The sequence below is a fragment of the Mixophyes fleayi genome, chromosome 6 (genome assembly GCF_038048845.1).
Source record: "Mixophyes fleayi isolate aMixFle1 chromosome 6, aMixFle1.hap1, whole genome shotgun sequence".
Lineage (NCBI taxonomy): Eukaryota > Metazoa > Chordata > Amphibia > Anura > Limnodynastidae > Mixophyes > Mixophyes fleayi.
The window spans coordinates 56,789,580-56,813,815 of record NC_134407.1 but is presented as its reverse complement, the minus strand read 5'-3'; the positions used below and the strand labels follow the sequence as shown (position 1 = coordinate 56,813,815).

Below are 24,236 nucleotides of genomic sequence, written 5' to 3'. Positions count from 1 at the left end.
TAGCACTTAAACCTAGGATCAAGCACAGTTACCAAAATGTAAAGATCTGATTTCAAGATAATAAAATAAAGTACTTAATCTACAAGTCCAACATAATTAGCGGAATTGCTTTGTTTCATTTCCTCCTTCAATTTCTCTTGCTGCTTTTCAAAAAGTCTAATTTGGGGGAATCACTTGACTCATGCTAACAGTGTCTGCACTCTTTTTTACATGTGTTTACTTTGAGTGGTTTCAGCACCTTGCACAACACGGAAAGAATTCTCCACTGCGCTGGACTAAAAGTACATTCCCCCTAAATTCTATTCTTCTTGCAGCTGCTGCATTCTCCTTCATGCCGTTGCAGAATCCCAAAAATGACCCTAAATATTTTGGGACACAGACAGCATCGTTTGCATGTTATTGTCATTTTTTAAAAAGCTCTGTATCACCAAGTTGATTGTGTGAGCAAAAAAGGGAATGTGATGGAACTCCCCCCGCTGTAATGCTCTAACAATATTGGAGGCATTATCAGAAATCACATATCCTCAGGAGCGTCCAGGCAGGATAAGCCATGTTGCAATGACATCCATTAGTTTTTCAAACAGGTTGTCAGCGGTATTACCTCTGACCTGCGCCTTGTCTTGTCTCTGGTAACCACCTCTCACTCCCACCTTCAAGACTTCTCCCGTGCTGCTCCTCACTTATGGAATTCCCTACCATGCTCCAACAGACTTTCCCGCAGCCTTCAAATCTTTAAATGCTTTTTGAAACCCATCTCTTTTTTAATGGTGACTTTATCCTCGATAACACTATTCACACTAATGCACCCTCACAACTATCCCAATCTCCACTCTGAGCCACACTCGCTCTGTGCCCTCTTTCCTTTAAAATGTAACCTCTCTAATGAGCAGAGTCCTCCATAGCCTTTGTTTTCATGTCTACAATTATTTGGTCTGCCTTGTCTGTTCTTGTTTTACGTATGTCTTTTTTTATGTATGTCCTTGTCTTCCCTACTGTACGGCGCTGTGGAGCACTGTGGTGCTCTACAATGATAATAATAATAATAATAATATGGCTCTTAGTGAAGCAGATGATACACAGAGTAGCCTGCTTCTTAAAAATGTGACGTACTTGGGTACATGCTGCTGCTGTTCCTGCTGGTGAAGACAAATCACCAACCCAGTGGACTGTCACAGTCATATAATCTTTAGTTTGCTCATTTCCACTTGTCCACATATCTGTGGTTAAGTGTACAATGGGTAGAAAGGCATTTTGTAGCCCAATAATTAAATTTTTACAAACCTTCTGGTAGAGGTGAGGAATAGCTTTTCTAGTAAAATGGTGTTGTGATGGAATTTGGTAACGGGGACACAAGACCGCAAGTAACTGTCTAAAACCAGCTGCATTAATAGTGGATATTGGACGCAGATCTAATACTAGCATTGTCACCATGGCGTCTGTGATCCGCTTTGCGACTGGGTGACAGCTTTCTTACTTGCTAATGATTGTTTAACAGTCAATTGTTGTAAACTACTAGTAGTCTTCTTCTTGGTCTGCTTCTGGGTTGAAGATCCACCCCCAGCAGCAGCAGTGGGCCTAACGCTCAAGGATTCTTCTGAGGAGTCCTGGATAGGGGAGGAGTCATCTCGCATTAGCAACTTGGATGCAGGACTAACTCCGATCACTTGTGAGGATATTGATGATGAAGGAGTTGGGGGTGTAGATTGCAGGTACTAGGGATCTAGATGAGAGAAGGGAGGTAGCTGATGCTGGACTGCTTGTTGTTATTTTTTTAGCATAAGTTTCTGATTTTTACAAAAGCTTTCCATGAACTCGCTTCAAATGGCGTAACATGAATAAGTATCCTAGATTGTTAAAATACCTACCTCTACTGACTGTGGCTTTACAATGCTACAAATGGCTAGACAACTGTTGTCAGAATTTGGGTAAAAATAATTCCACAAATAAGAGGTGGTTTTTTTGGTCTTAAGCCTAGGCATGACAATGGCCTTCTTATCACTGGTAAGAACTGCTGCAGTCTTTGTTTGAAAGTGTATAAAATTAATATTGTGACCTGGAGGTGGTCAACATTAACTGCAAATGACTTGAAATTAGTGTTATTGAGTTTAATAATAATGTAGAAACAAAAAACGAGCAAAATTATGTGATTTTAGCATATTTTCAGTTTTTCTAAAAAAAATACAGATCCAAAACACACAAGGGCGGTTTTGCCAAAACTAAAACACAAAGTTAATTCAGATCCAAAACCAAAACACAAGGATCAGAGAACATCTCTATTTATAATGATCCAGTCACAGTGTTATATTGTCATTTTTTTAGTCATTAATTTTCACACTGCAACAATGTCTGCAGGTTATAAATGCTCACCATTATGAGTGTTTATGGCTATATGCTTTCAAAGCTATTACAACTATAATATGCTGTGTGTGCCTAATTCGAACATATATTATTTTAACCTCATAACGCTGGCTTTTATAAATAAAAAACAAACATGTTTCCTATAATACGAAAAAAAAAAACAACAACATTATTTATATGCTAAAAATAACGTGCATATAATTATATTTGTGTTTGTCTGTGCGACTGATTGTTTACTGAACACACATCCCCTTACTCTCTCGTTCAGACAAGGCTTAACTAACACATAGTATAATTATATACATTTCCCCCCTCCTCCCTTTAGAAGCCTCTAATGTGGGAAATATATCACACCACAATTTCCAGTACAGGTAACATGTTACTCGGGAAATACTTTTACAAACACCCAAGAGTTAAAGCCCGACAGCTGTGAACGTAATGAATCAGAAATGGTAAAAAGGGAAAGTCCCATCTGACCACTGATTGGATAATAAGAATCAGACAAGTGTGTCATGCCTTGTGATTGCACTGTGGTTGGTCAGGAGCTGTAAGCTGTTCAGAGACGTGAAACTCATGAAGTCTCTGACCTATAGTTACCTCTGCATCACAAGTTCACAGCTCTGCTAACCATCCCCGTCTTATTGGCTGGGACCATACAGCATACTCACCAGCAGCCAGTAATAGACCTCTCTTTGGGCTTCATTACACAAGGAAGGTGTGGGACGTGATATCCGCCCATGGAGTTAAATAACAGTTGAGTGTTATGCCTGAAGTATTTGCAATCACCAGACACTCCTGCTACACATCAAAAAACAAAGCTGATGCAAGGTGTAAAATTATTGCTTGCGGGAAAATATGACAATTTTGTTCTGTTACATATATAATTATATGTAGACCCGTCCAAAGCTGGATAAGCACATAAAAATACAATTTAGTACTGCTTTTTTAACTACTTAAAACTGCATACATGACATACATGTTGCAAACTATTATTCAGGTGAGAGGTGTACTACTTGGGGCATAGGGTTTATTCCTGTCTGCTTTAGGCAGGGCCGTAAATAGGGCTGTGCGACAGGGGCGACCGCCCAGGGCGCAACACTGAAGGGGGCGCCATTTAGGAATATTTTAGGTTAATTTGGCTAAAATTGAGGGCTAGGGGGGTGGCATTTGTCTTTCTCGCCCAGGGCACTAGAATTCTAAGTTACGGCTCTGGCTTTAGGACCCTTGTATGAGTCTTATAGCTGCACTATTGTGTATTTTACTAAGGTGCCACCAATGATGGGTAACCTGATTATCGCCCTTCATTTCAGACTGAAAACAGCCTCAGCACTCCCACATCCCTGATTACAAAATGCTCCCACTTGCTCAAAATTTTTGTCTGTCATTTGTACTGAGCCCGACAATTTCTAATGACAGCCCTGTCCCCATGCATGTAAATACAGCCAATATTCACTTCTCTGACATCTGAACCACTGGCTACAATCTATATTTTTCAATGGATGCATTGGCAATTTGTTAGCAACTATTATTACATCTGTTTCTGCATGATTTCAAGTTTACTGGCTATGCATTAACTGCCTAATGGAGGATATTTTACAAGAAAAAAAAGTGCTTTATTACTTAAATATAGTATTTTTGCTTTTGTTAACCGCATTGAGTGCTAAAGATGAGTGGTATTCGACCTTTACATCAGTGCTCGGCAACCGATGTGACACGTGATGTTGCTAAGTGCGCTGCGGCGGTGCAATGCCTCCAACAGGAGAGAAGATCCTCTCTCCCACGTACGTTACTTTCCTATAGTGATGGGTAGTTCATGAATGATTAGTTCAAATGAACTAATCTTCAAAGTGAACTAAATCATTTAGTTCACAGCTCTGGCAAAGATTAGTTCACCAGCAACTAAAACAAGTGGGAGGAGTTAGAGATAAAGCCGAGCAGCTCCAGCAGCCTCACTCGCTGTCTCATTCACACTGTCTCTTTTGTTTCTATTCAGCTCTCTCATTTAATACTCATGAGTCAGTACCTCTAAACTACCAAAGGTGGCACTGCTGTGCTCAGACATTGTGTGAGACTCTGGAGCTGATCACTGACTGAGTCATGAGTCATTCTCCTCGCTCAGGAGTTCACTAGTTCATCTGACTCATTTCACTCTCTGAATCATTCCACTCTCTGAATCATTTCACTCTCTGAATCTTTTTAATCATTTAGCCCATGAGTCACAGGATAGATTCCCTTCCCTGTCAGCTCAAGACACACTGCACTGCTGAGTGCTGCATGCTATATACTGTAGTTCTGTTTACTGCACCATATATACAGGTGAGATGTATTAAACCTTCAAGAGAGATAAAGTGGAAACGTTGCCCATAGCAACTAATCATTTTCTGCCATTTTATAGACTCTGTTAGATAAATGACAGAAGCTGATTAGTCATAATTGCCAACAATATGTTGGTTACGTCTGGGAGTTCCTGGAGCGGGATATGGGCGTAGGGGGCGGTGCTTTGTGAATTGCGCCATTTTGGCCCTGCCCCCAGTGACGTGATGCCTATTTTGGGTCTTTTTACAGCTGTAAAAATTCCCCCCTAAGGTTTGATACATCTCCCCTATATCCTGATTGCACTGATCTCAATTTTAAAAGCAAAAAAGTGACACTTTATAATACTCTGAATTTGGGTCTTTTTCATTTGCATATTATGAAAATAAAAAATAATAATGAAAATGTAATTAACTTTGCAGAGCTCAACATGTCACTACTAGTTTTTGTATAAGTGATTGCCCTTTTTAAAATATTAAAAATGATCTGACATATTAAACTTATCTGATCATTTTAACAGGACTATAACTCATCTAATGAGGTAGTAGTATATATGCCTACAGTATGTGTAATAGACTAGATCTATGTCTCCAATCACTTCTCTCAGCAGTGTTGCAGAGCCAGTGATCTAACTGAACTAAATGAACTAAATGAACTAAATGAACTACTGAGTCAAATGAGTGAAATGAACTACTGAGTGAAATGAATTACTGAGTCAAATGAGTGAAATGAGCTACTGAGTCAAATGAGTGAAATGAACTTATCTTTTGAACTAATCTTTTGTGTGAACTAGATCAGAATGAACTAATCTTCAAAATGAACTAGATTTCCCATCACTACTTTCCTAACTTCCCCTCCCACTGTACCCAGAAGTCCTGCCCTCCTTCCTACTTATCCTTTCCCTGGGTAAGGAGCTAGCACTGCCCTTTCCTGTTACTTGCTGTGATTATCCCGTTTTGGTGAGTTTATGTTCATATAACTTTCTCTCTTTTAACCACTGATCTCCACTGTCTCTTCCCTCCAGCAGTCTCTTCCTTTTTCTCCCACATTAACTGTAAACCGACAGCACAACATCGTCGACAAGCAGCGTCTCTCTCTATCCCCGAGCTTAAAGTGCTAGTTCTTTGGAACAGGGACGTCTGCAGTCACTTCCTATAGTACATTTAATATTGTGCAATGGTGTGCCAGGGAATTCTGGGAAGGGTTTAGAGGTGCCGAGGGTGAGATAAGGTTGCGGAGCACTGCTTTATATGACTCCCTAATGTGCCAAGGATGAGTTCCACTTGCTCACTGATGACAGGATGGACCGCCTATGCCACCCTGTCTGTTGTTGCTGGGAACCAACTGGGCTTACTGTACCACCGTTCCCTTTCTTTATCCCAAATGCGCTCTCTAACCACAGTAGGAGGAGCTTAAGCTGCTGCCACCACTGGACTCCTTACCGGCATCCAGAACTGAGTTCCTTCTGGGTGACTGTCGCTACTATTTCACCCCCTTGCTGGTGCACATGGGCTGGTACCCCTGACCTCTTCCTATAGATCAGGGTTGTAGTGGATGGATCCCCCCTGGCCTATCACACTGGCCAGAGCTGCTGGGTAGCAGGCAGAGCAGTGGTACCGGAAAGCTGGGTCCAAACCTCAGTACAGCCGGGAATGGATTAGAGTTGGGTATAATCTGTAGGTCACAGGAATTTCAGCTTGGAAGAAACGCTGTGTTGCCTGTGACCCTGACCTTTGGGTCAGGGTGACAGGCAACACAGCGGGTCCAAGGTACAGGCCAAAGGGTCAGGGTGACAGGCAAGCAGGCAGAGTCCGAGTTACAGGCAGGGGTCATACACAGAAGACAATCCAAAAGGGCTATCATCAAACACAGCACAGGAGCAGGTTAGCTAACAGGAAAACTGGACGCTATAACCAGCAGGGAGGCTAAGCCCTCCCTGCCTTATATACTGATACTAGCCAATCAGGGCTTAGCCCTGTAATCATCATCAGACACCAGGTAATTAAACTGGTACCTTAATTAATCAGCCCACAGGCTGTGGAGTTTTAGCACATGCGCCCGGCTGCACTAATTGCCGGGGCACGATAGGTTAATCTCGGCGTCTGGGTATTTGCAGACAGATGAGCACTTGGTAATGCAGGGTATTCAGGAACAGTGCTAGAAACAACTGGAGCCCAGAGCTAAGAACTAACCTCAGGAGAGAAAGTGTGTTGTTCTGGCAATGAGCGATCTTAGAAGCAGGCTTAAATAAGAGGTTCCGAATATTTATTGGTTGCACAGATCATGTGATCACAGTTGCTGAAATGTGGTTGGGCTGGATGGTCACCTGACTGAATCCAAGATGGCCACACCCATGCAGCAGAACAAACAGTAGGGGGTAAATGTATCAAGCTGAGAGTTTTCCGGCAGGTTTGAAAAGTGGAGATGTTGCCTATAGCAACCAATCAGATTCTAACTATCATTTTGTAAAATGTACTAAATAAATGATAGCTAGAATCTGATTGGTTTTTCAAACCCGCCGGAAAACTCTCAGCTTGATACATTTACCCCTAGGTGTTTGTTTACAAATGAAGAAGTGGTGATCAAGACTGCCGGAGGCGACCAGGAGAGACCCATATAACCGTGATATGACATGATAAGTGTGGCTAAGACCCCGATGTGTGTGACAACGGCCCTACTCAGTTCTAATTATTCTGGACTTCTCTGCTGCATTTGACACTGTTGACCATTTACTTCTCATACAAATTCTACATTCCTTAGATCTACAGGACACTGTTCTATCCAGTTTCTCATCCTCTTACAGTGTTGGTTTCCCTGGAACCAGAATCCAATATAAAATGTTTCTACTAACATACAGGGTCATAACAAAACTGCACTCACATATCCCTTACCTTGTTTAAAACTTTTTCCCAAGTTGACTCCTCCATTCTGCTCAAAATATGTGTCTCCCATCCACACTCATGAAATGGGAGCAGTAATATTAAAGGACTTTTCTTGGGCTGCACTCACTCTGTTGAATTTCCTCCCCTGTACACGAAGAGTTTCTCCTAGACTCCAAACCTTCAAGCATTCCAAAACTCCCTATTCACTCTCATAACATTCCTTGGCACATTTATACTTCACTGACTCGGACTGGCTGACCAGCCACCATGGCTGGTTTGGACTGAACTCGTGCCTCAGTAACTGACAGTGGGCCTTATGTAGTGTTGGATACCAGTTCACTCAGTATTTTCAACCACACGTATCTTAAGATACATGAAATTCGGAATAGTACACACAGTGCATACATTTTCGTGAGATATGTGATGTGAGGGAAGCGCAGTGCTGGGAATTAAGAGAGGTGGTTGTTCCAGCCAATGCCTTTTCCCTCCATGGTCATTGTGATTGTGCCTTATTATACTCCTCTCATAAATTCTATGTAGACTTGGACTGTATCGGTCGAAGATGTGTTAGAAATAATGTTATGGGTTATAGGACTTATTATGTTTAAATTACATCAGATGCATGATCCAGATGCACCAGAAGTATCAGTGAGGTTTTTCTACTTAGAGACATTAAAAAGCAGGTTAATGCTCAGCACAGCTGGTGGTAATCATGTGATAACCCCATTACTGGCTGTCACACATCGGGGTCTTAGTCACACTTATCATGTCCGTCTGTGTCATCTCATGGCCATCCGAACCTCTCTTGGTCGCCTGTGGTATTCTTGAGCCCTGTATCATCATTTGTAACAAACACATTCTGTGTGTTCTGCAGCATGGGGTGGCCATATTGGATTCTGTCAGGTGATCTTCCCAGTCTAATCAGACTCCATCAGCTGCGTTCATATGACCTATGCAGCCAATAGCCACTGGGAGCACTGTTCATCTCATTGCCAGTACAACTCACTTTCTTCTCTTGGAAGATAATTTCCTGATTCCATGCTTCAGTTGTTTGCAGGACTGTTCCTTCACATCAAAGTGCTCATTTCTCAGCAAGAACTCTGCATTTACCAAAGTGCTCATTTCTCAGCAAGAACTCTGCATTTACCACAGTGCTTAATTCGCAGCAACAACTTTGCATTTATCAAAGTGCTTGCTTAATCCTCAGTAAAAATTCTGCATCTTTCAGCAGATTCATGAAGACATTATCATCTTCTTCATGGACCTTCATTCCATTCTGCTAAATACCTCTGGATTTCCTTCAGCATTCCCATTCTGCAGTAGCCTGGTGTTCTGTATCACCTGTCTTGTAACTAGGGCTAGTTCTGAGTCTCTAAGGCTCATTTCTAGTTCTGTGAATCTGTGTGTGGGTTCCAGGCCTGTAGCCAGGTTGTTGTACTAAGTTCTCCACTCCTGGGTTCAGTTCTTAGTTCCCATTTCCAGTTTTAGCTTATTCTGTTCTGAGTTCCCAGTAGTGGGTTCCAGCTCCATGTTCCTGGTTATAGGTGCTGGGGTCGAGCTCTATACGAACGGTTCCAGATTATTACCGCAACAGATTCTAGTTCCGTATTCTGGTGCAGACTCCTTATCTGCTAGTACTAATTTGAATTCTGGCAGTTAATGGAGCATACCTCGGCATTCCCCAGATGAGCAGAGGTTTTATCAAGACCCCCAGTTACAGCTATAGTCCTGCTTCAGCAAGACCCAAGGGTCCAGATAAAACAGATTATTGTGACACTGGCTCATTGTTTCATCCCCAGTAGTTCCATTGTCCTACCTTGTTCCTCAGCAGACTTCCAGAAGCCCTAACAGTAGTGTGTGTGTGTGTGTTTTCATAGCAAGGTCCATGCTGATGGTCATCATCATCTGCACAGATCTTGCACCAGGGAGAAAGCAGCAACAGATATGCCTCCTAGTGGCATATCAGCATTGTACATAAGAAGCGGTAACATGCCTTTACTGTACTGTGCCTATGCCTGCCCACCCCCTTCCAACTCTGAGAGCAGACAGACATAAATGTTTCTACTTCGTGTGTGCTGTAAGAAAAAGCTCTGTTTTACGCTTATGAGTCGAACTTATGTCCAACCCTACATGACCACCCGTGTCTCTCATCTTAAGCCCACACACACGCACCTGTGTGTGACTGCAGAGGTCACACACACTTTTATACAGTCCGGTCCCACCACTGCTCTCACAACACCCCTAGTTATTTTGCTTCCATACACAAGGGGCATGACATTTACATTTTCACACCTCCGGGGGTGTTACACACAGGAGCATCACATCACAATATTGACAATCCAGCACTTTTTGCAGCCGAAGTAATAGGGTAATGCATTATAGTCATACTGATTTGACATCACTATCTGATTATGGACTACCTTGTTACATTTGAAAGAGAACAAAAGAAGAGATTATACTGTTCAGAGGGATGCATGTGACCCAGAGCACTTGGTGCCTACAACCAGGGCCATCTTAACAACATTATGGGCCCCCCGGGCAAAGCAGTGCACCGGGGCCCCTAGATATAGATATAGATATATAGATGTATACAGATATAGATATATAGAGATAGAGATAGATAGATGTACTTGCTCAGTGACCCTTGCAGGTTTTTTCTTTTGCAGGATTATTTATTCTCATTAAGAGCCATACCTATGGGGCCCCCTTGCCCGTGGGGCCCCCGGGCAGCTGCCCATCGTGCTCAATGGAAAAGATGGCCCTGCCTACAACTGCCATATGCAAACACAGGATGGATTACAGGAGTCTGGAATCGCCTGTTCTAAATCCAGACAAAAAATATAGAATGGGCTGCTAGTTTCTGGCACTGGGGAATCCTTGGGACTGGCTCTTCTTTGGAGGTTAATCAAATTTATGGTTTTCCAGGTTAGAAATATTTATTAGTCCTAAATGTTTCAGAAGAATGTAGACATTCTGGTGAAACATCCTGCGCTTGTCTTTGCATACTATGGCATTCCGCACATTGCACTATTTACAGAACTAAAAAACACAAAAGGTAAAGCTTACATAATTAAACAAACAGCAGCTGCTTTCACATTGAGCCCTTCATGAAATATCAAGTAGCAATACTGTGGCAAGTTTATTTGACTCTGCTGTGACATGAACTGGTATGGGCAGACATTGTGTTACATGGTCAGAAATCTATCACATTCTTAAAATAGACATGTGAGATCATACTAAAGAGTGCCAGATAAAACTCAGAAGTGTTCTTTGTATGCACATCCACAAAATGTGATTATTTCAAATGAATTTGACAATACTGGAATTATTAAGTTTAGTGATTACATGTAATATTATTCCATGGTGCTCCACCCTCACCCACCATTTATGTGACCACCCTGGCATAAAATCCAGGAGTAAGTGGGATTTGGCAACCACACCCCATCCAGAGATTGCAGCATTTGACTGGTCCTCCTGCTAAACCCTTCACTACCGCTACTATTTAAAGATGGTGGGCCTGATTCATTATGATTCATTAACACGAGAAAAGGAAAAAAGAGCAAATGTTACAATGCAAGGGGTGTAAATCAGTTTATTATTTTGCACATAAGGAAAACATTGGCTGCTTTTTCATGTAGCACACATATTCTTGTTAGCTTTATTTTTACACTGAAATTTAAAGTTGATCTAGGACATGCCCTAACTATAAATCTGCCCCCACATTTTAGATTTACCTCCCCTCCAATGCAACATGGTTTTATCAAGGTGCAAATTATTCCTTTTTTTTTGTTTTGCTTGCCTTAATGAATCAGATCCTTTATTTGCTGGTTCTGTATTACACAAAAAGCAGAGGCCTTGGAAAAACAACGGTATGTGGCACCCCCCCTCTCCCAGCTTGAGGGAAGGAACATTTTATTGAAAAGAAGTAGTAACACTCCTCTTGTATTTTAGGATCAGTTGAGCTCTGAAGGTACTCAATGCAATGCTTTCTAAAGCTGGGTACACACTACAGAAATTTCGACCAACTTTTTATGCCGAGCGATTTTACATACAATCAATGGTCCGATCGCTCGGTCCATGAACTGCATACACACTAGCATTGTTTAGGACGATAAAGGGAAGAGCGGACGTCCCTTTAGCGACTTTTTACAGCCATGTTGTCGTGAGCAATGACTGATTTCATACTCACTGTTGTGGATCGGTCGGAAGTTTATACACACTACACAGCAGAAACGAGATTGGAATGAAAATATTAAACGGTACGACCAACCAAATGAGGCGACAATCGTCCATTTGGGCAGACTTTCGACCATCGTGTCACTGCACACACTGACCCGACTTTTGAACGAGCGGTCGTATGTCGGCTGATTCAGCCGATTATTGGATGAAAACTGTGTAGTGTGTACCCAGCTTAAGCTATAACCAATCTCATGTCTCTAACTGGTGGGAAAGTGCTGCTAGCATTCAAAGTACCCATCTGGTAGAATATTTCAACATTTTCTATCAGACAATAAAAAATATACTCAATATCTTAAAGAAACACCATTGGGACCAATCAATGCTTGGGAAAAGGAGTGGAAGAATGCATTGGACTCCATAGCAAAATTTTGATAGGAGCCCAGTGATGCCACTATAGCCTCTCAGGCCCCCCATTATGTTCTCAAAAGAGAATTGAGGCCTCTTCTGAGCATGCATTGTCCCACTGCACATGAGTCAGATTGGTGCTCGCTCAATAGAGCTGCGAGGACCTGGGGCCTGGCCTGTAGCGGGCTCAATCCCTGCACTCCCTATAGTTCTTCCTCTGCCTGATGCATTTTGTTTCAATCTTGAAATTGCTAAACTACTAATCAAGTGATATACCACACATCATAATCATCATTTATTTATATAGCGCCACTGAATCCGCAGCATTGTACAGAGAACTCATTCACACCAGTCCCTGCCCCATTGGACGGGCCATGGACAGGAATTGAACTCATGACCCCAGCGCTGTGAGGCGAAAGTGCTAACCACTTAGCCACCGTGCTGCCCTACACATGATTGTGAGTTTGATTAAATAAATGACCAAGTCTTATACCTTAATTTCAAAATTTATTCAAGAACACAGAACATGGATACAACAATGCAGATGAAAACATGGTTGGAGTTCACATTTCAATAGCACACATTTAGCTTAAAATATACAAACTTTACAAAAAAAAAAAAGTACTTTCATAGCTGATGTTTTTACATTTCCAGTATTATAAAGTTAAGGAGAACTCTGTTGTGGTGCTGGTGAAGCTAGAATACTGACAAAACTAAACAAAAACACATTTCTACATTAGCAAATGCAATGTGTTATTAGCCACATCTCATATGCATGTGATACACTATGTAGGGCTAGGACATGGTGCATGATGCATAAAGTTGATATTTTCAAGAAATTGATTTTAAAGTTTTGGTAGAGAGATGGATCGAAACAGGTCTGTTTATAAACATATGAATAACTACTAAAATCTGAGACAATTAAAATGTTCATATTCCAATTTCCAATACATATATTTATTTTGTTTAAGGGAAGTTTCACTTGCTTTACATATTAATATTTTTTTGCGGATTAAATTGAATAAAACTAGGATACTTTCATTGCTTATAGTTCTATCACAAAGAAAGTATAGGGATAGCAACTTTTATCTAGATACCCAAAGAGGGGAAAGACAGAGATAATTCTTAAATATAATTGTGTGTATTGTAGGTAAGGCGCTCCAAATTACTGAAAACAAGCTCCATACCTGTATATTTATTTTACTTAACTAACATGCCCATTTTCCAATTAGTGGAGTCCATTTAAACCATGAGCCCCCCATGACATTTTGTACTAGTGTGGCATTTATTAAAATGTGCCCCATGGAACCACTGCCTGACCGACTTATATATTGTTTAAGATGGTTGTTCTTGGTATCTAACATGATCAGTGTTGGCTCTGGGTTTTTCAGCCATGCCTCCCACAATGTCTTGTAACACTGTATGGAGCTGTGAAATACATGATGCTTGGAGAATAACGCTGTAGAGCATTGGTGCTGGACATTGCAAAGCACGCGAGTTGTATGGGGCTCTGGGATTTGATGGACTCCACTTATTGGAAAGTGGACAGGGATGCAAATTCATCAGTATCATGTAGATGACATGATGACAAAATAACTCCATAGACCCAACACCAAGTAACTCTACATTGGACCTAACATACTTTATAGGAGGTGGACCATAACAAAAGATTGGACTAATATATCCACTTCCTTAAACAAATATAAAGATATCCAAAATGACTGCTAATCAGTGAGACAGTGAATGAGGAGTAATCCTTGCTTTATAATTTCGGACTAAAATAAAACCAACGTCCTAAAACATCCAACTACAAAACCTAACCCAGTCCAAGTTGGTGTTTTCCCTTGTTGTTGTGTTACACAATCTAACAGAGATAAAGGCTATACATGAACAGTTAAACCCCACTGATCTAAGCCATTCCCAACAGCGTCACAAGTCACCAGAGCTGGAAAATGGTTCTGTGCCTTGTACCTAAAATGTCTAATGTTTTAATTAATTTTTTTACCCCTGTTGTGACATACACCATCCAGAACATTGTAGATGTTTTAAGAATGCAGATGCAACGATTTTGAAAATATTTCTGTAAAAACTATGTAGAACTTGGAGATCACTGAAAGGTAATATTACTTTTCTGGTTTTACTTCTATTTAGAAAAGGTGGTGTGATAGGTAGCTGATAAGTACCAGAATTAGTGGGTGTTATACCATAATTCATCTATGAATAATACTGTGGTATATCAGTCCTGTATCTACCACATTGGACCAACAATTATAGGCCTAATGTAGCTTTATAGTAATATGATCAAAAGTTTCCACCAATGTTGCTGCAGGCCTGATCCCTGTATCTGACAGTAATCTGGCAGAATTAATTTGTATAGGGAGGGTGTTTTAAAATGTGACCGTGGTTTTAGTCTCATTAAGTGCTACCTACCTTCCTCCGTGCCTTTCTGTGGCCCGATTGCTATAAAATGTAGTGAGGGGGCATCACACACGGAAGATGAAGAAACCCATGAAGACAGTGCACTAAGAGCATGCAGAATAAATAGATTAAGGTTAATTTATGCAGAAGTGCAGCTCGGAACTGGATGTGTGGCCCCAATGACACCCACCAAACACAAGATGTAATCAAATAATGTTGGGAGACTGCACAAAATGAGGTCTAAACAGTTTATTTTTATTAACAGAAAACATGATGTTCTATCACTCATTTAAACAATTTTGTTGGAACAGTAAACGTACAGTTAACTTCACATTTCACTTTTTATTAGGGTGCCAATTTTGACACTAGTCCCCTAGTCCCTAATGTTTACAATTTCAAAATGTGATCACCGGATTCAGCTCACACAATTTAATCCAGCTTTCCAAAACCGAGAAACCTAGACAAGACTCTTACAATTGTTTCTGTAACAAAATCACAAGACAATATACTATACTATGCAATGATTTCTAAGGGGAAAACAAAATCCCACAAATGTTTGTTTTCTCTATATGTATGAAAAGCAGTAAACAACTCCCTATGTTCTAAGTAATTTGTCCATGGCTGTCTTGACAAAAAAAAAGTCCCTGAAAGGTCCTCACTTTCACTTTTTACCGACTTCCCTTTCTTGGTAGTAATTCAACATATTTAGGAAGGTTTTTCTGTTGTAAACATACAGTATGTTTTATAAGTCTTCAAAAGTATTAAATTTGTACAGAAGACCCAAGTTCTTTATGTAAAATATTGCTGGGCTAGGGACCAAACTGGACTTCCATCAGCCTGAAGTATGGACCTTAGCAGCATATTTGGAACTGAAAGCATGTCATAATTTAACACCATAGCAAAATTGTACATTTTAATGTTAGTGTTGCTACAATGAGGGAACATGAAAACCAAAGTCTTATATTAGCAACAGTAAAATAAGAGTTTCTAAACTCTGGTGCGAAGTGGTTCTCTGGATACCACAATCATAGATATCTGGAAATTTTCTTCTGCTGACCAGAGCTGAGAAACACAGCTTTAAGCCTAACATACACACACAAATAATCTTGCATCAAATCTACTGCAAGTCCACATTGACTTTGTTATACTAGATATACGCACTAGCACAGAAATAATGTGGCATTGCAGAGAAGGCACATCAAACATAGTACTATAGAACTTGTTTAAAGTACAGTGCAGTTGACTTCACACAATGTCTTTGCATGTACTCTGTAATAGACAAGTAGGCAACTTGTAGATCTCCAAATTTTCTGCAGTATACACCTCAGCTCAGTCTGCCAGGTATGCTTTATCTTTAAAGTAGACCTGTCTCCTAAACAGTGGAGGCAGCCATTTTATGGTCATTAAAATATTTATCGGAATGTAGCCTATTCATTTAGTAGGAACTTGTGAACTTCCAGGGCTGCCAAGAGGAATTTTAGGCCCCAGGTACAGTAACTTCTTGAAGCTACGTTCATAGCCTTCGAAGGGGGCGTGACCACACCAGGTTGGTGGCTCTTTCCACTACACAGGCAGGCTTTGGACCCTTGGTGACATCACTGTGGCACCGTGGTCAAGCCAATATAATGGCTGTCTCCACTGTATGTAGGCAGTGATAGATACACAATATAAAGCAGGTGAAGTGAGAATTGCCTAACGTCTGATCTACAGCAAAGTTGCATACATCAAGCCAGAAAAAAAAAATCAAGTGTCCTTACCACTGGTATAAAAGCTGCACACATACAATTAAACCATAATCAACACAGAGCAGTTCTTCTTAGCAATTCTAAATATACTATTCACCAGAGACTTTATATAATTCCAGGTTATGAAAGTTCTAGATCCCTTTAGGTTTAACCAGCCTCAACCATAATAGCTGGTTAAGACCAAGATATCTACTTTCTGTAAAGTTTCTGGAGCCTTAGAGAATGACCACCTTTAAAAACTCAACATCTCCCTTCTATTAGCTTAAATGTTTTATTATTTATAGCAATTAAATACTTACCATTGTCCTTCTCTACTGTCCAGAGTACATGGACAATGTTTCCAATAATACCCAGCCTTTGGTCCTCCTCCTATACCGTGCTATAACAGTTATAGTATAGGCTGGCCTTAGGGTTTGTTGGTTATCCTGACGCTAGTTACTAAAGGAGAAGAGAGTTGGGCAGTTGGCAGAGTAGTCTGCCAGCACTAGATATGCCGCGGCTAAATAAAATTGGAAGCATTTTGTAATTAATTTAAATTCGTAAATATTGGGCCAGTAGAGGGGGAGGAGGGTTGGAAGAGTTGTTTTTTTTTATTACAGGTGGGTATTTACTTTAGGGTAATTTTATGTTAATATTACAGTAATAAGTGCTTTATGCCTAAGTGCTTCTGTTCAAATATGTACAATACATCTATAAAAGCTGATGGGATGTACACTTTGGTAAATAACCAATGCATCCGCCTACATTTGAGCGAGCCTAGTGCAAGACCAATCCAGTTTGGCTAGATCTACAAATGTAGTCTACATAAATTTTCATAGTATAAAGGCAATGCAAATAGTAATGCAGTCTTTATTTAACCGCAACACCGTATTTGCCAGGCAAGGTGTTTAATATTATAAAATAAAAAATAAACATCCGCCCCTGTAAACTGTATCTAATCTTTAGCCTCGAATATATTTGGTTTTCTTAAAAGGGATACATATTGAAGTTTTGGATTGGAAAAGTGCAACATGAGATTAGAGTATAGAACAAAACACAAGATTGTTTAGGGATATCTAAAAGCCTACCAAGAAAGATGGGTATAAAGATACACAATTGTCATTTCCATCCTAAAATGGGAATGTTGCATAAAGGAAATTGATTGCAACAACTAAGCAATAGGACAAAAGGTATAACTGAATGATACTGGGTATTGCTACATATCAGAAACACATTATGTTTCAAGTCGGCAATCCTTTAAAATGAGGAATCAAATACTGTAATTAATAAAGATTTACTTGGATTTGCAAAACGTCAGCTAAACATTAAGCAATCAATATTTATTCAATATTATTTTAATGAAATGTTTTACAATGGATTGCACATTTTGCTCATACTACTGCCAGTACAAATGGTTCATTCAGACTATACAGACCTGCTGACATAACATTAAAAATATTATACCTATATATATATGATATATATGATGGTCTCAGATTTTAGGTTGCTACACTCAGAGGACAAGATGCTGATTCTGGATGGCCATAATCAGTACACTGTATTTTTGGATCTACGGGCAGAAAGACGTGTTTCTGCTTATCCTCGTTCAAATCCGTCTTTTGGATCTCTTTTAAATGCAAAACATGCTGTAATATTTTGGTGTTGAGATATGTCTCTATATGCTATTCAGTTAATGAGAACATTCACAAAGCATGCCTGACTTAAGTGTCTCTGTTGTAGTAAGCAATTCATCTGCATTCACGAGTCTGAAGTCCTAAAGGATATCCAGTTATGGTTACCCAGCACATTGAACCCCTAATGCACTGACTAGGCTGATAACCTGCTATTTATGCTTTTGCACAAAATCTTAGGTTAGTGCAGAAAATTTTTATAATTTAAGTTTATTTCATGACACAACCATACAGTATGTGAAAGTGCGCAAATTATTTGGCACTTTTAAGTGCTTTTTCTTTGTAAAATGAACATAAATAAAGTGTATCTTACTACAATGAAGCAAATTGGGGTCTAGCAAGGAAAGTAGAATGATAAATACTATAAGAATTATTAGTACCTGTAAACAGTCCATTTTTTTGTATTTCCAAATAGTCAGATTAGCTGCTACAAACATCTTACTCTAACTAAAAAATCTGCGCCATACAAAATGAGGGGGTTTCAAAGCCATGCCCCTCTACGCACTAAAATCTACCAAAACAAAGCTAATCTAGTTGGCTATGCCAATCAGGACCATACATCAAAGTACAGAACCAAGCAACCTGATCACTGATTCATCCCAGCAGGGTGATGAAATGGAGCCATAATGTAGCATACTATTAACATTATATGTATGAACCGCTTCCAGAACTAAACATTTACTAATCATGCCACTCTACCACTATACACTTTAGATCAGGTTGACTACTTGTGGCATTCAATGTTAAACTGAAATTGCTACCATGCTCAGCTATATTGTGATGGCTGAAAGGCAACAGTGGGTCTACATTGCTAGATTTTTAGAGGACATAATCATGAGCCAACTCAATATTTTACCTTTGTAGCAGCCCTGTAGCATCCATAAGATAAAGCAACATAGTTCTACTAAGGAAGCCAACAAAAGTACAAATATTTCCTCTACCTCTGTCATCTACATTTCCAGTTTAATTTTATGAATGGAAGTGATGATGGAAGAACAAGGAGACTAAGCAACCTTTGCTATCTATACTGCCACAACTCACATGAAGCATTTATTGTGTAAGAAGGTCTGCAACCCACCACTGCATCCCATCTAGATTCAGTGGCAGCACCACCAGTACCTCAAAGTTGCAAGACAGCAAAGAAACTGTCTAAAAACCACACTCTGTTTGTACAAGTAATAAGTAAATCAAATAGATACAAAACTCATCTAGCTTTTTTCCCCTTTATGTACAAATTGTTAAAAATGGCACTTGTAAGTTGTCCGCTTAATGGATTTCATTCTTTTTGCAGAGGAGCCTGAGAGCAATCGATGAGATAAATGAGGAGAGAGCTGGAGTTGTGGTCAGTGCTTAAGATACATTTTACAGCAGGTAGAGATCGTGTGGATTTAGGCCAAGAATTTACACCAACTGCAAGTGAGAAAATAAAGGATTGGAGTAATAAAAAAAACCCAAACTAACAATATAAATACAAAAAAAAAAAAAAAAAAAACATACAACAAAATGAAACATACAAATGCCTAAGAAAGGAAGAATAGATATAGGAAAGCAATTAGAAGAAGAGATGGCCTGAATTATAATAACTCAGGATGGAGTTATAATTACTTTAAGTACATAATTAAAAGAACACTGTGTTGGATCATGTTAAAGTAATCATATTTAGCCTTGCGCTATAATTTTTGTTGTTTAGTTAAATATATTAGGAAATGTCATCCTTTTTTTGTTGTTGTGTTTTTCAGCCACTCCTGGAACTTCCATCTCCAGTGCGCTGTTGTCGAGCCATTATAATCTCTTTGGAGACCTTCTTGCAGTCACTGGCGAGGCCCAAATAGCCCATAAGATCTATAAAGCATGTGGTAAGGTTGTACCGGATTCCAAACTCACTGCTAGTATAGTCATAAGGGAAAGTGTGATGGTAATTATGAAAGCCTTCACCTGGGAGGAGAGAATGAAAATATTATTAAATTAGGATATTATTCAAAATGTTTCATCACAGTAATAGATAACGTCATATACGAGTTGCTCCTACATAAATTACTAGTTGCTCTGATACAAAACTCTTAAATGTAATAAAATTCACACACACACACATATATATATATATATATATATATATATTTATATATATATGTTTCCATTACTTGAATGACAGTTGGATATTTACAACTTTCTGATCACAAACCACACTGTCGCTGTTCAAACGGGACAGTTTCATGTGTTGTCTTTGGTTAGTTACCCAAAAGCATGCTTGTACTAGCGTTTTATAACATTAGTAAATAAGTGTTGTCCTGGAGTTGAAATTTTTTGCATGCATAACTAAAATCATCGATGGCTTTGGATTGGTATGAATACTGTATAACACTAGAGATTACAAGGAATAAGTGATATGGGAACTGATAACTAAGTAAACATGACCCAGGAACACAGGTTGTAAATTGATTGTCAACATACAAATGTGAGCAGTGATTTGATAATAGCAGTATCCACATTTTACTCAATGTGACCAGCAATGTTGATCTTATACAATTACAGGAGGAAGTTGACTAACTATATTAACAAGTTAAAACAGATATTTTATCTGGAAAGATACATTACTAAGCTGATTATTTTGTGTGGATTCCAATGCAAAATAGATATATAATTTCTATACCTTATACAACTATATCTTTTTCATATTTCCTGTAAAATCCTTTTTGTAATTATGACAATTTAGAGCCTAAGGAACAAGGGACCTGATTCATTAAGGATCTTAACTTGAGAAACTTCTTATTTCAGTCTCCTGGACAAAACCATGTTACAATGTAAGGGGTGCAAATTAGTATTCTGTTTTGCACATAAGTTAAATACTGTCTGTTTTTCATGTAGCACACAAATACTTGATAGCTTATTTGTACACTGAAATTTAAAGTTGATATTTGTGTGCTACATGAAAAAACAGTCAGTATTTAACTTATGTGCAAAACAGAATACTAATTTGCACCCCTTGCATTGTAACATGGTTTTGTCCAGGAGACTGAAATAAGAAGTTTCTCAAGTTAAGATCCTTAATGAATCAGTGCCAAGATTGGTAATTTTGCTAGATTCGCTCCACCAAGGAGTTGGCACTGTGAACCTCTTAAATGAAAAATACTTTCTGCTCACACTAAATCCACTAATAATAAGTTTTACAGTATAAACCACCACCGTCAAAACTGAAATGGCAACAAAATGTCATTTTCGGACAGGACCCATGTATGCCCCAGCTGTCTTTGGAGTCGGATGGTTCCTCCTCCTTGTCAGGTTTTTGGGGTAACAGAAACAACTGAAACACCCCAAAGTACCCCAAAACCAGCCAAATGCAACAACGTTAAACAAGAGTAGGTCAAAGAATTTTTAATCCCAAATTTGCATCAGCGGTTACATACGAAGCAAAGACATTTCACAAAGATTATTTAAGGAAAAATAATACTGCCTTGTACAGTTGTTCTGCAATGGTACCATGTCATCACCATCAACATTTTTTCTACATAGAGCCAGCAAATTCCGTAGTGCTTTACAATTGGGGCAATGCATTTACTCAATAATAGATTTATGACCATTTTCAAATAACAGATGTACTGCAAGTGTAGAATGACCATGGATACAAGTTTATTATTGAGAATTCTTAATATTGAAAGAAGATCCACTAATTTTGGATAACTGTGCGATCAGGACATTAAATCCCGCACGACTGTGCCTTGAATGTGTCTTCTAATCAGGATGAAGATGCCTCCTGCAGTGTCACCAAGAGCCACACTGTATAACTATAATTATTAGTAAAGATACTAGAATGTGATTTTTTTTTTATTCAACGTCAATTAATTTGTTTGCAAATAGTGCATGAATAAAGGGGACGGCAGCCCATTGAGGGATGTTCCAAATGGTTATTTCTCAAACATGCTTTTTGTCTAAATATAAAAACTGACCTTTGTACTTAATCATTAACAGAAGAATACAACATTTAAGAAAATGAGATTAAATAAAGTGAAAATGTAAAGTTTTTAAGCGCATCCACCTAACTGAACAGGATTCCATTATCAGTGGACTGGATTAGGCATGAAAGAGCAGCTTATTTGAAATAGTGCCTTTCACCCTTATATGGAACAAGGCCATCCATTGTAGTCATTGTGTCCTGCAAAGTCTGATTGAGAAATGGACCCAATATTGCCAAATGCACTAGAGTAGTAAGCAGTATTTATCTTATTTGGTCGAAAATGTCTGTTTTATATGAAGGTGGAGTCATGTTTGATGCTACTATGCCTTTAAAGAAAGGGAGTGAAACACTTTTTTATTTTTGCCTACACTAGAATAGTGTGCCTTTTATGGGATTAGTGCTCTATTGAAATATGCATAAACTTAATACAATGAAGGCTATTCATTTACACGGCTGCACACAAGGTCATCCATCGCTTTTAAAATAAAGACAATTTCAACTGCAGTGGGCTGTTTTCAGCAAAATCAGTTGGATGGGCTAGCAGTAAAAGTAAATGCTTGCAATTGAAGTGGGAGGTTAATAATACTGCTATATGGGTTATGGCATTGTAAAGTAGCTAGAAAACCTCAGTTTACCTCTGCTCCAAAAAAATGTCTAAAATTATACTACTCCCACTTTTTGCAAAATGACTAAGTAATTGCTTAACCTTCAAAAGCACTAAGACAGTCAAATGTTAGCTTGTGTAATAACATTTCTTTAATAAAGATAAGCATGAAGCTGTGCTACTGACACTTTGGCTTGTGTCCACATGTTCAAAGAGCAATTCAAGACTATTGTTTAGTGTCAAGTTCCCATGAGAGATAGCTCCACTATGTACTAGATTCAGACATGCCTCAAGACATCCCTGACTTATCCAGTTCAAAGATAACACTTCCTGCCTCAGAGCTTGATAAGCACAGGACTCTTGTAATATTTACAACTTCATATTACACATCACTGCTTTATGTTATTTCCCTCAGATTTGCAATACTGATTTTTAACATTATATTAAATTCTATGTATTTTCCTTTCAACGCTGAAAACATACCAATTGCTCCAATTGCGACAAATTTGTTCTCTCTGGGGTTGATGGTCTTGTCATAGGGTCGGTTTCCATACATGTGAGCTGCACTGTTTACCAGCCATGTTGCATTGAGTACTAATGCGTAGCGCAAGATGCAGGGCACATAGAATGCAACAGCCAGTGATTCGTTCCAGAAGTACCAAGGAATCACAGTGGGGACAAAAAAGCACATCAGTAGGATCAACTTCTTATAGTGCCTGGTACAGACAATGAAAATTGAAATTACTCCAAGGTTATGCTGTAGAGAAGGCATGCTTTCAAACAACATTTTATGCACATAACAGCAAAACAGAACAAAAAGTATATGTATATATGTATACAAAAAACTGTGTAAAGTAAGATTGGGATCAATCATTCCCCATTTTGCAGAGAAATGCTGCGTGTGTATTCTGGCAGTTCATTATCAGAGTACAAAAGACACCAATGCCCACATCAGGATCTTCCCATTGCAGAGCAATGCAAGACCTGAAAACTCCTGGGAAATAACATAAGAAGCTATATATCTGCCTGCCATGTTGTGTATGCTGTTAGCACGGGCAGCAATGATAGAGGTGCCACAGAGGATCACAAGGAGGTAAATATCATGCAGGGCATATCATTGCTGTCCATGTGCATAGTACAGGCTGCACTGCATAGAGATTAGTGGACCTCCACGACAGTTTCCTCAGTTATGCATTCCACTTAGTATACCTGAGGCTTTCCTCTAAGGAGCTGGCTGGCAACTTTTTGCGAAACTTAGTTCGGCAGCCTATTAGGAACATTTTAAAGGAAACATGCAGTGACCCAGCTCAAGGAAGCCCAATATGGGACTGGGTTGGGTCTGCCCCCAGCCCCTAGCTCTACTCGGCCTTACTGAGCCAAACTTTATCTTATATTGTATTATCTGCACTAATCAACACCGTTTACATCAGCCTGCTTTAATTGCGGTGCAAATGGAATCTAAACTCTACAACAAAACTGTGATAAAAATAAAATAAATTGGTAGTGCGCAACTTTAATTGTAAATCTTTATTTACTCTGTTAAACTGCAAAAATAATTTCATGCCAGTATAAATGCAGGCACTTTATGAGTAGGGTTTATTTCTCTAAATGTTACTTAAACATTGCATTTAACCATGTTGGCATCCAACCATGCACATTTTGTACTGTCCTATATACTAGATCACCATGTACATGTCCAATAACTTACTA

General features: G+C 39.2%; 1 protein-coding gene across 4 annotated transcripts in view; it reads right to left on the bottom strand.

Moving 5' to 3' along the window:
• Positions 1-12,631: 12,631 nt before the first annotated feature.
• The window catches only part of SCD (stearoyl-CoA desaturase), a 50,183-nt gene continuing 38,578 nt past the window's right edge, over positions 12,632-24,236 (bottom strand). For all 4 annotated transcript variants that reach the window (XM_075216600.1, XM_075216604.1, XM_075216601.1 and 1 more), the window contains exons 5-6: positions 23,010-23,242; positions 12,632-19,905 (exon numbers count right to left, since the gene is read on the bottom strand). In XM_075216600.1, the coding sequence (XP_075072701.1) occupies positions 19,706-19,905; positions 23,010-23,242 (433 nt within the window). In that variant the 3' untranslated portion in view covers positions 12,632-19,705. The remainder of the gene's footprint in view (positions 19,906-23,009; positions 23,243-24,236) is intronic.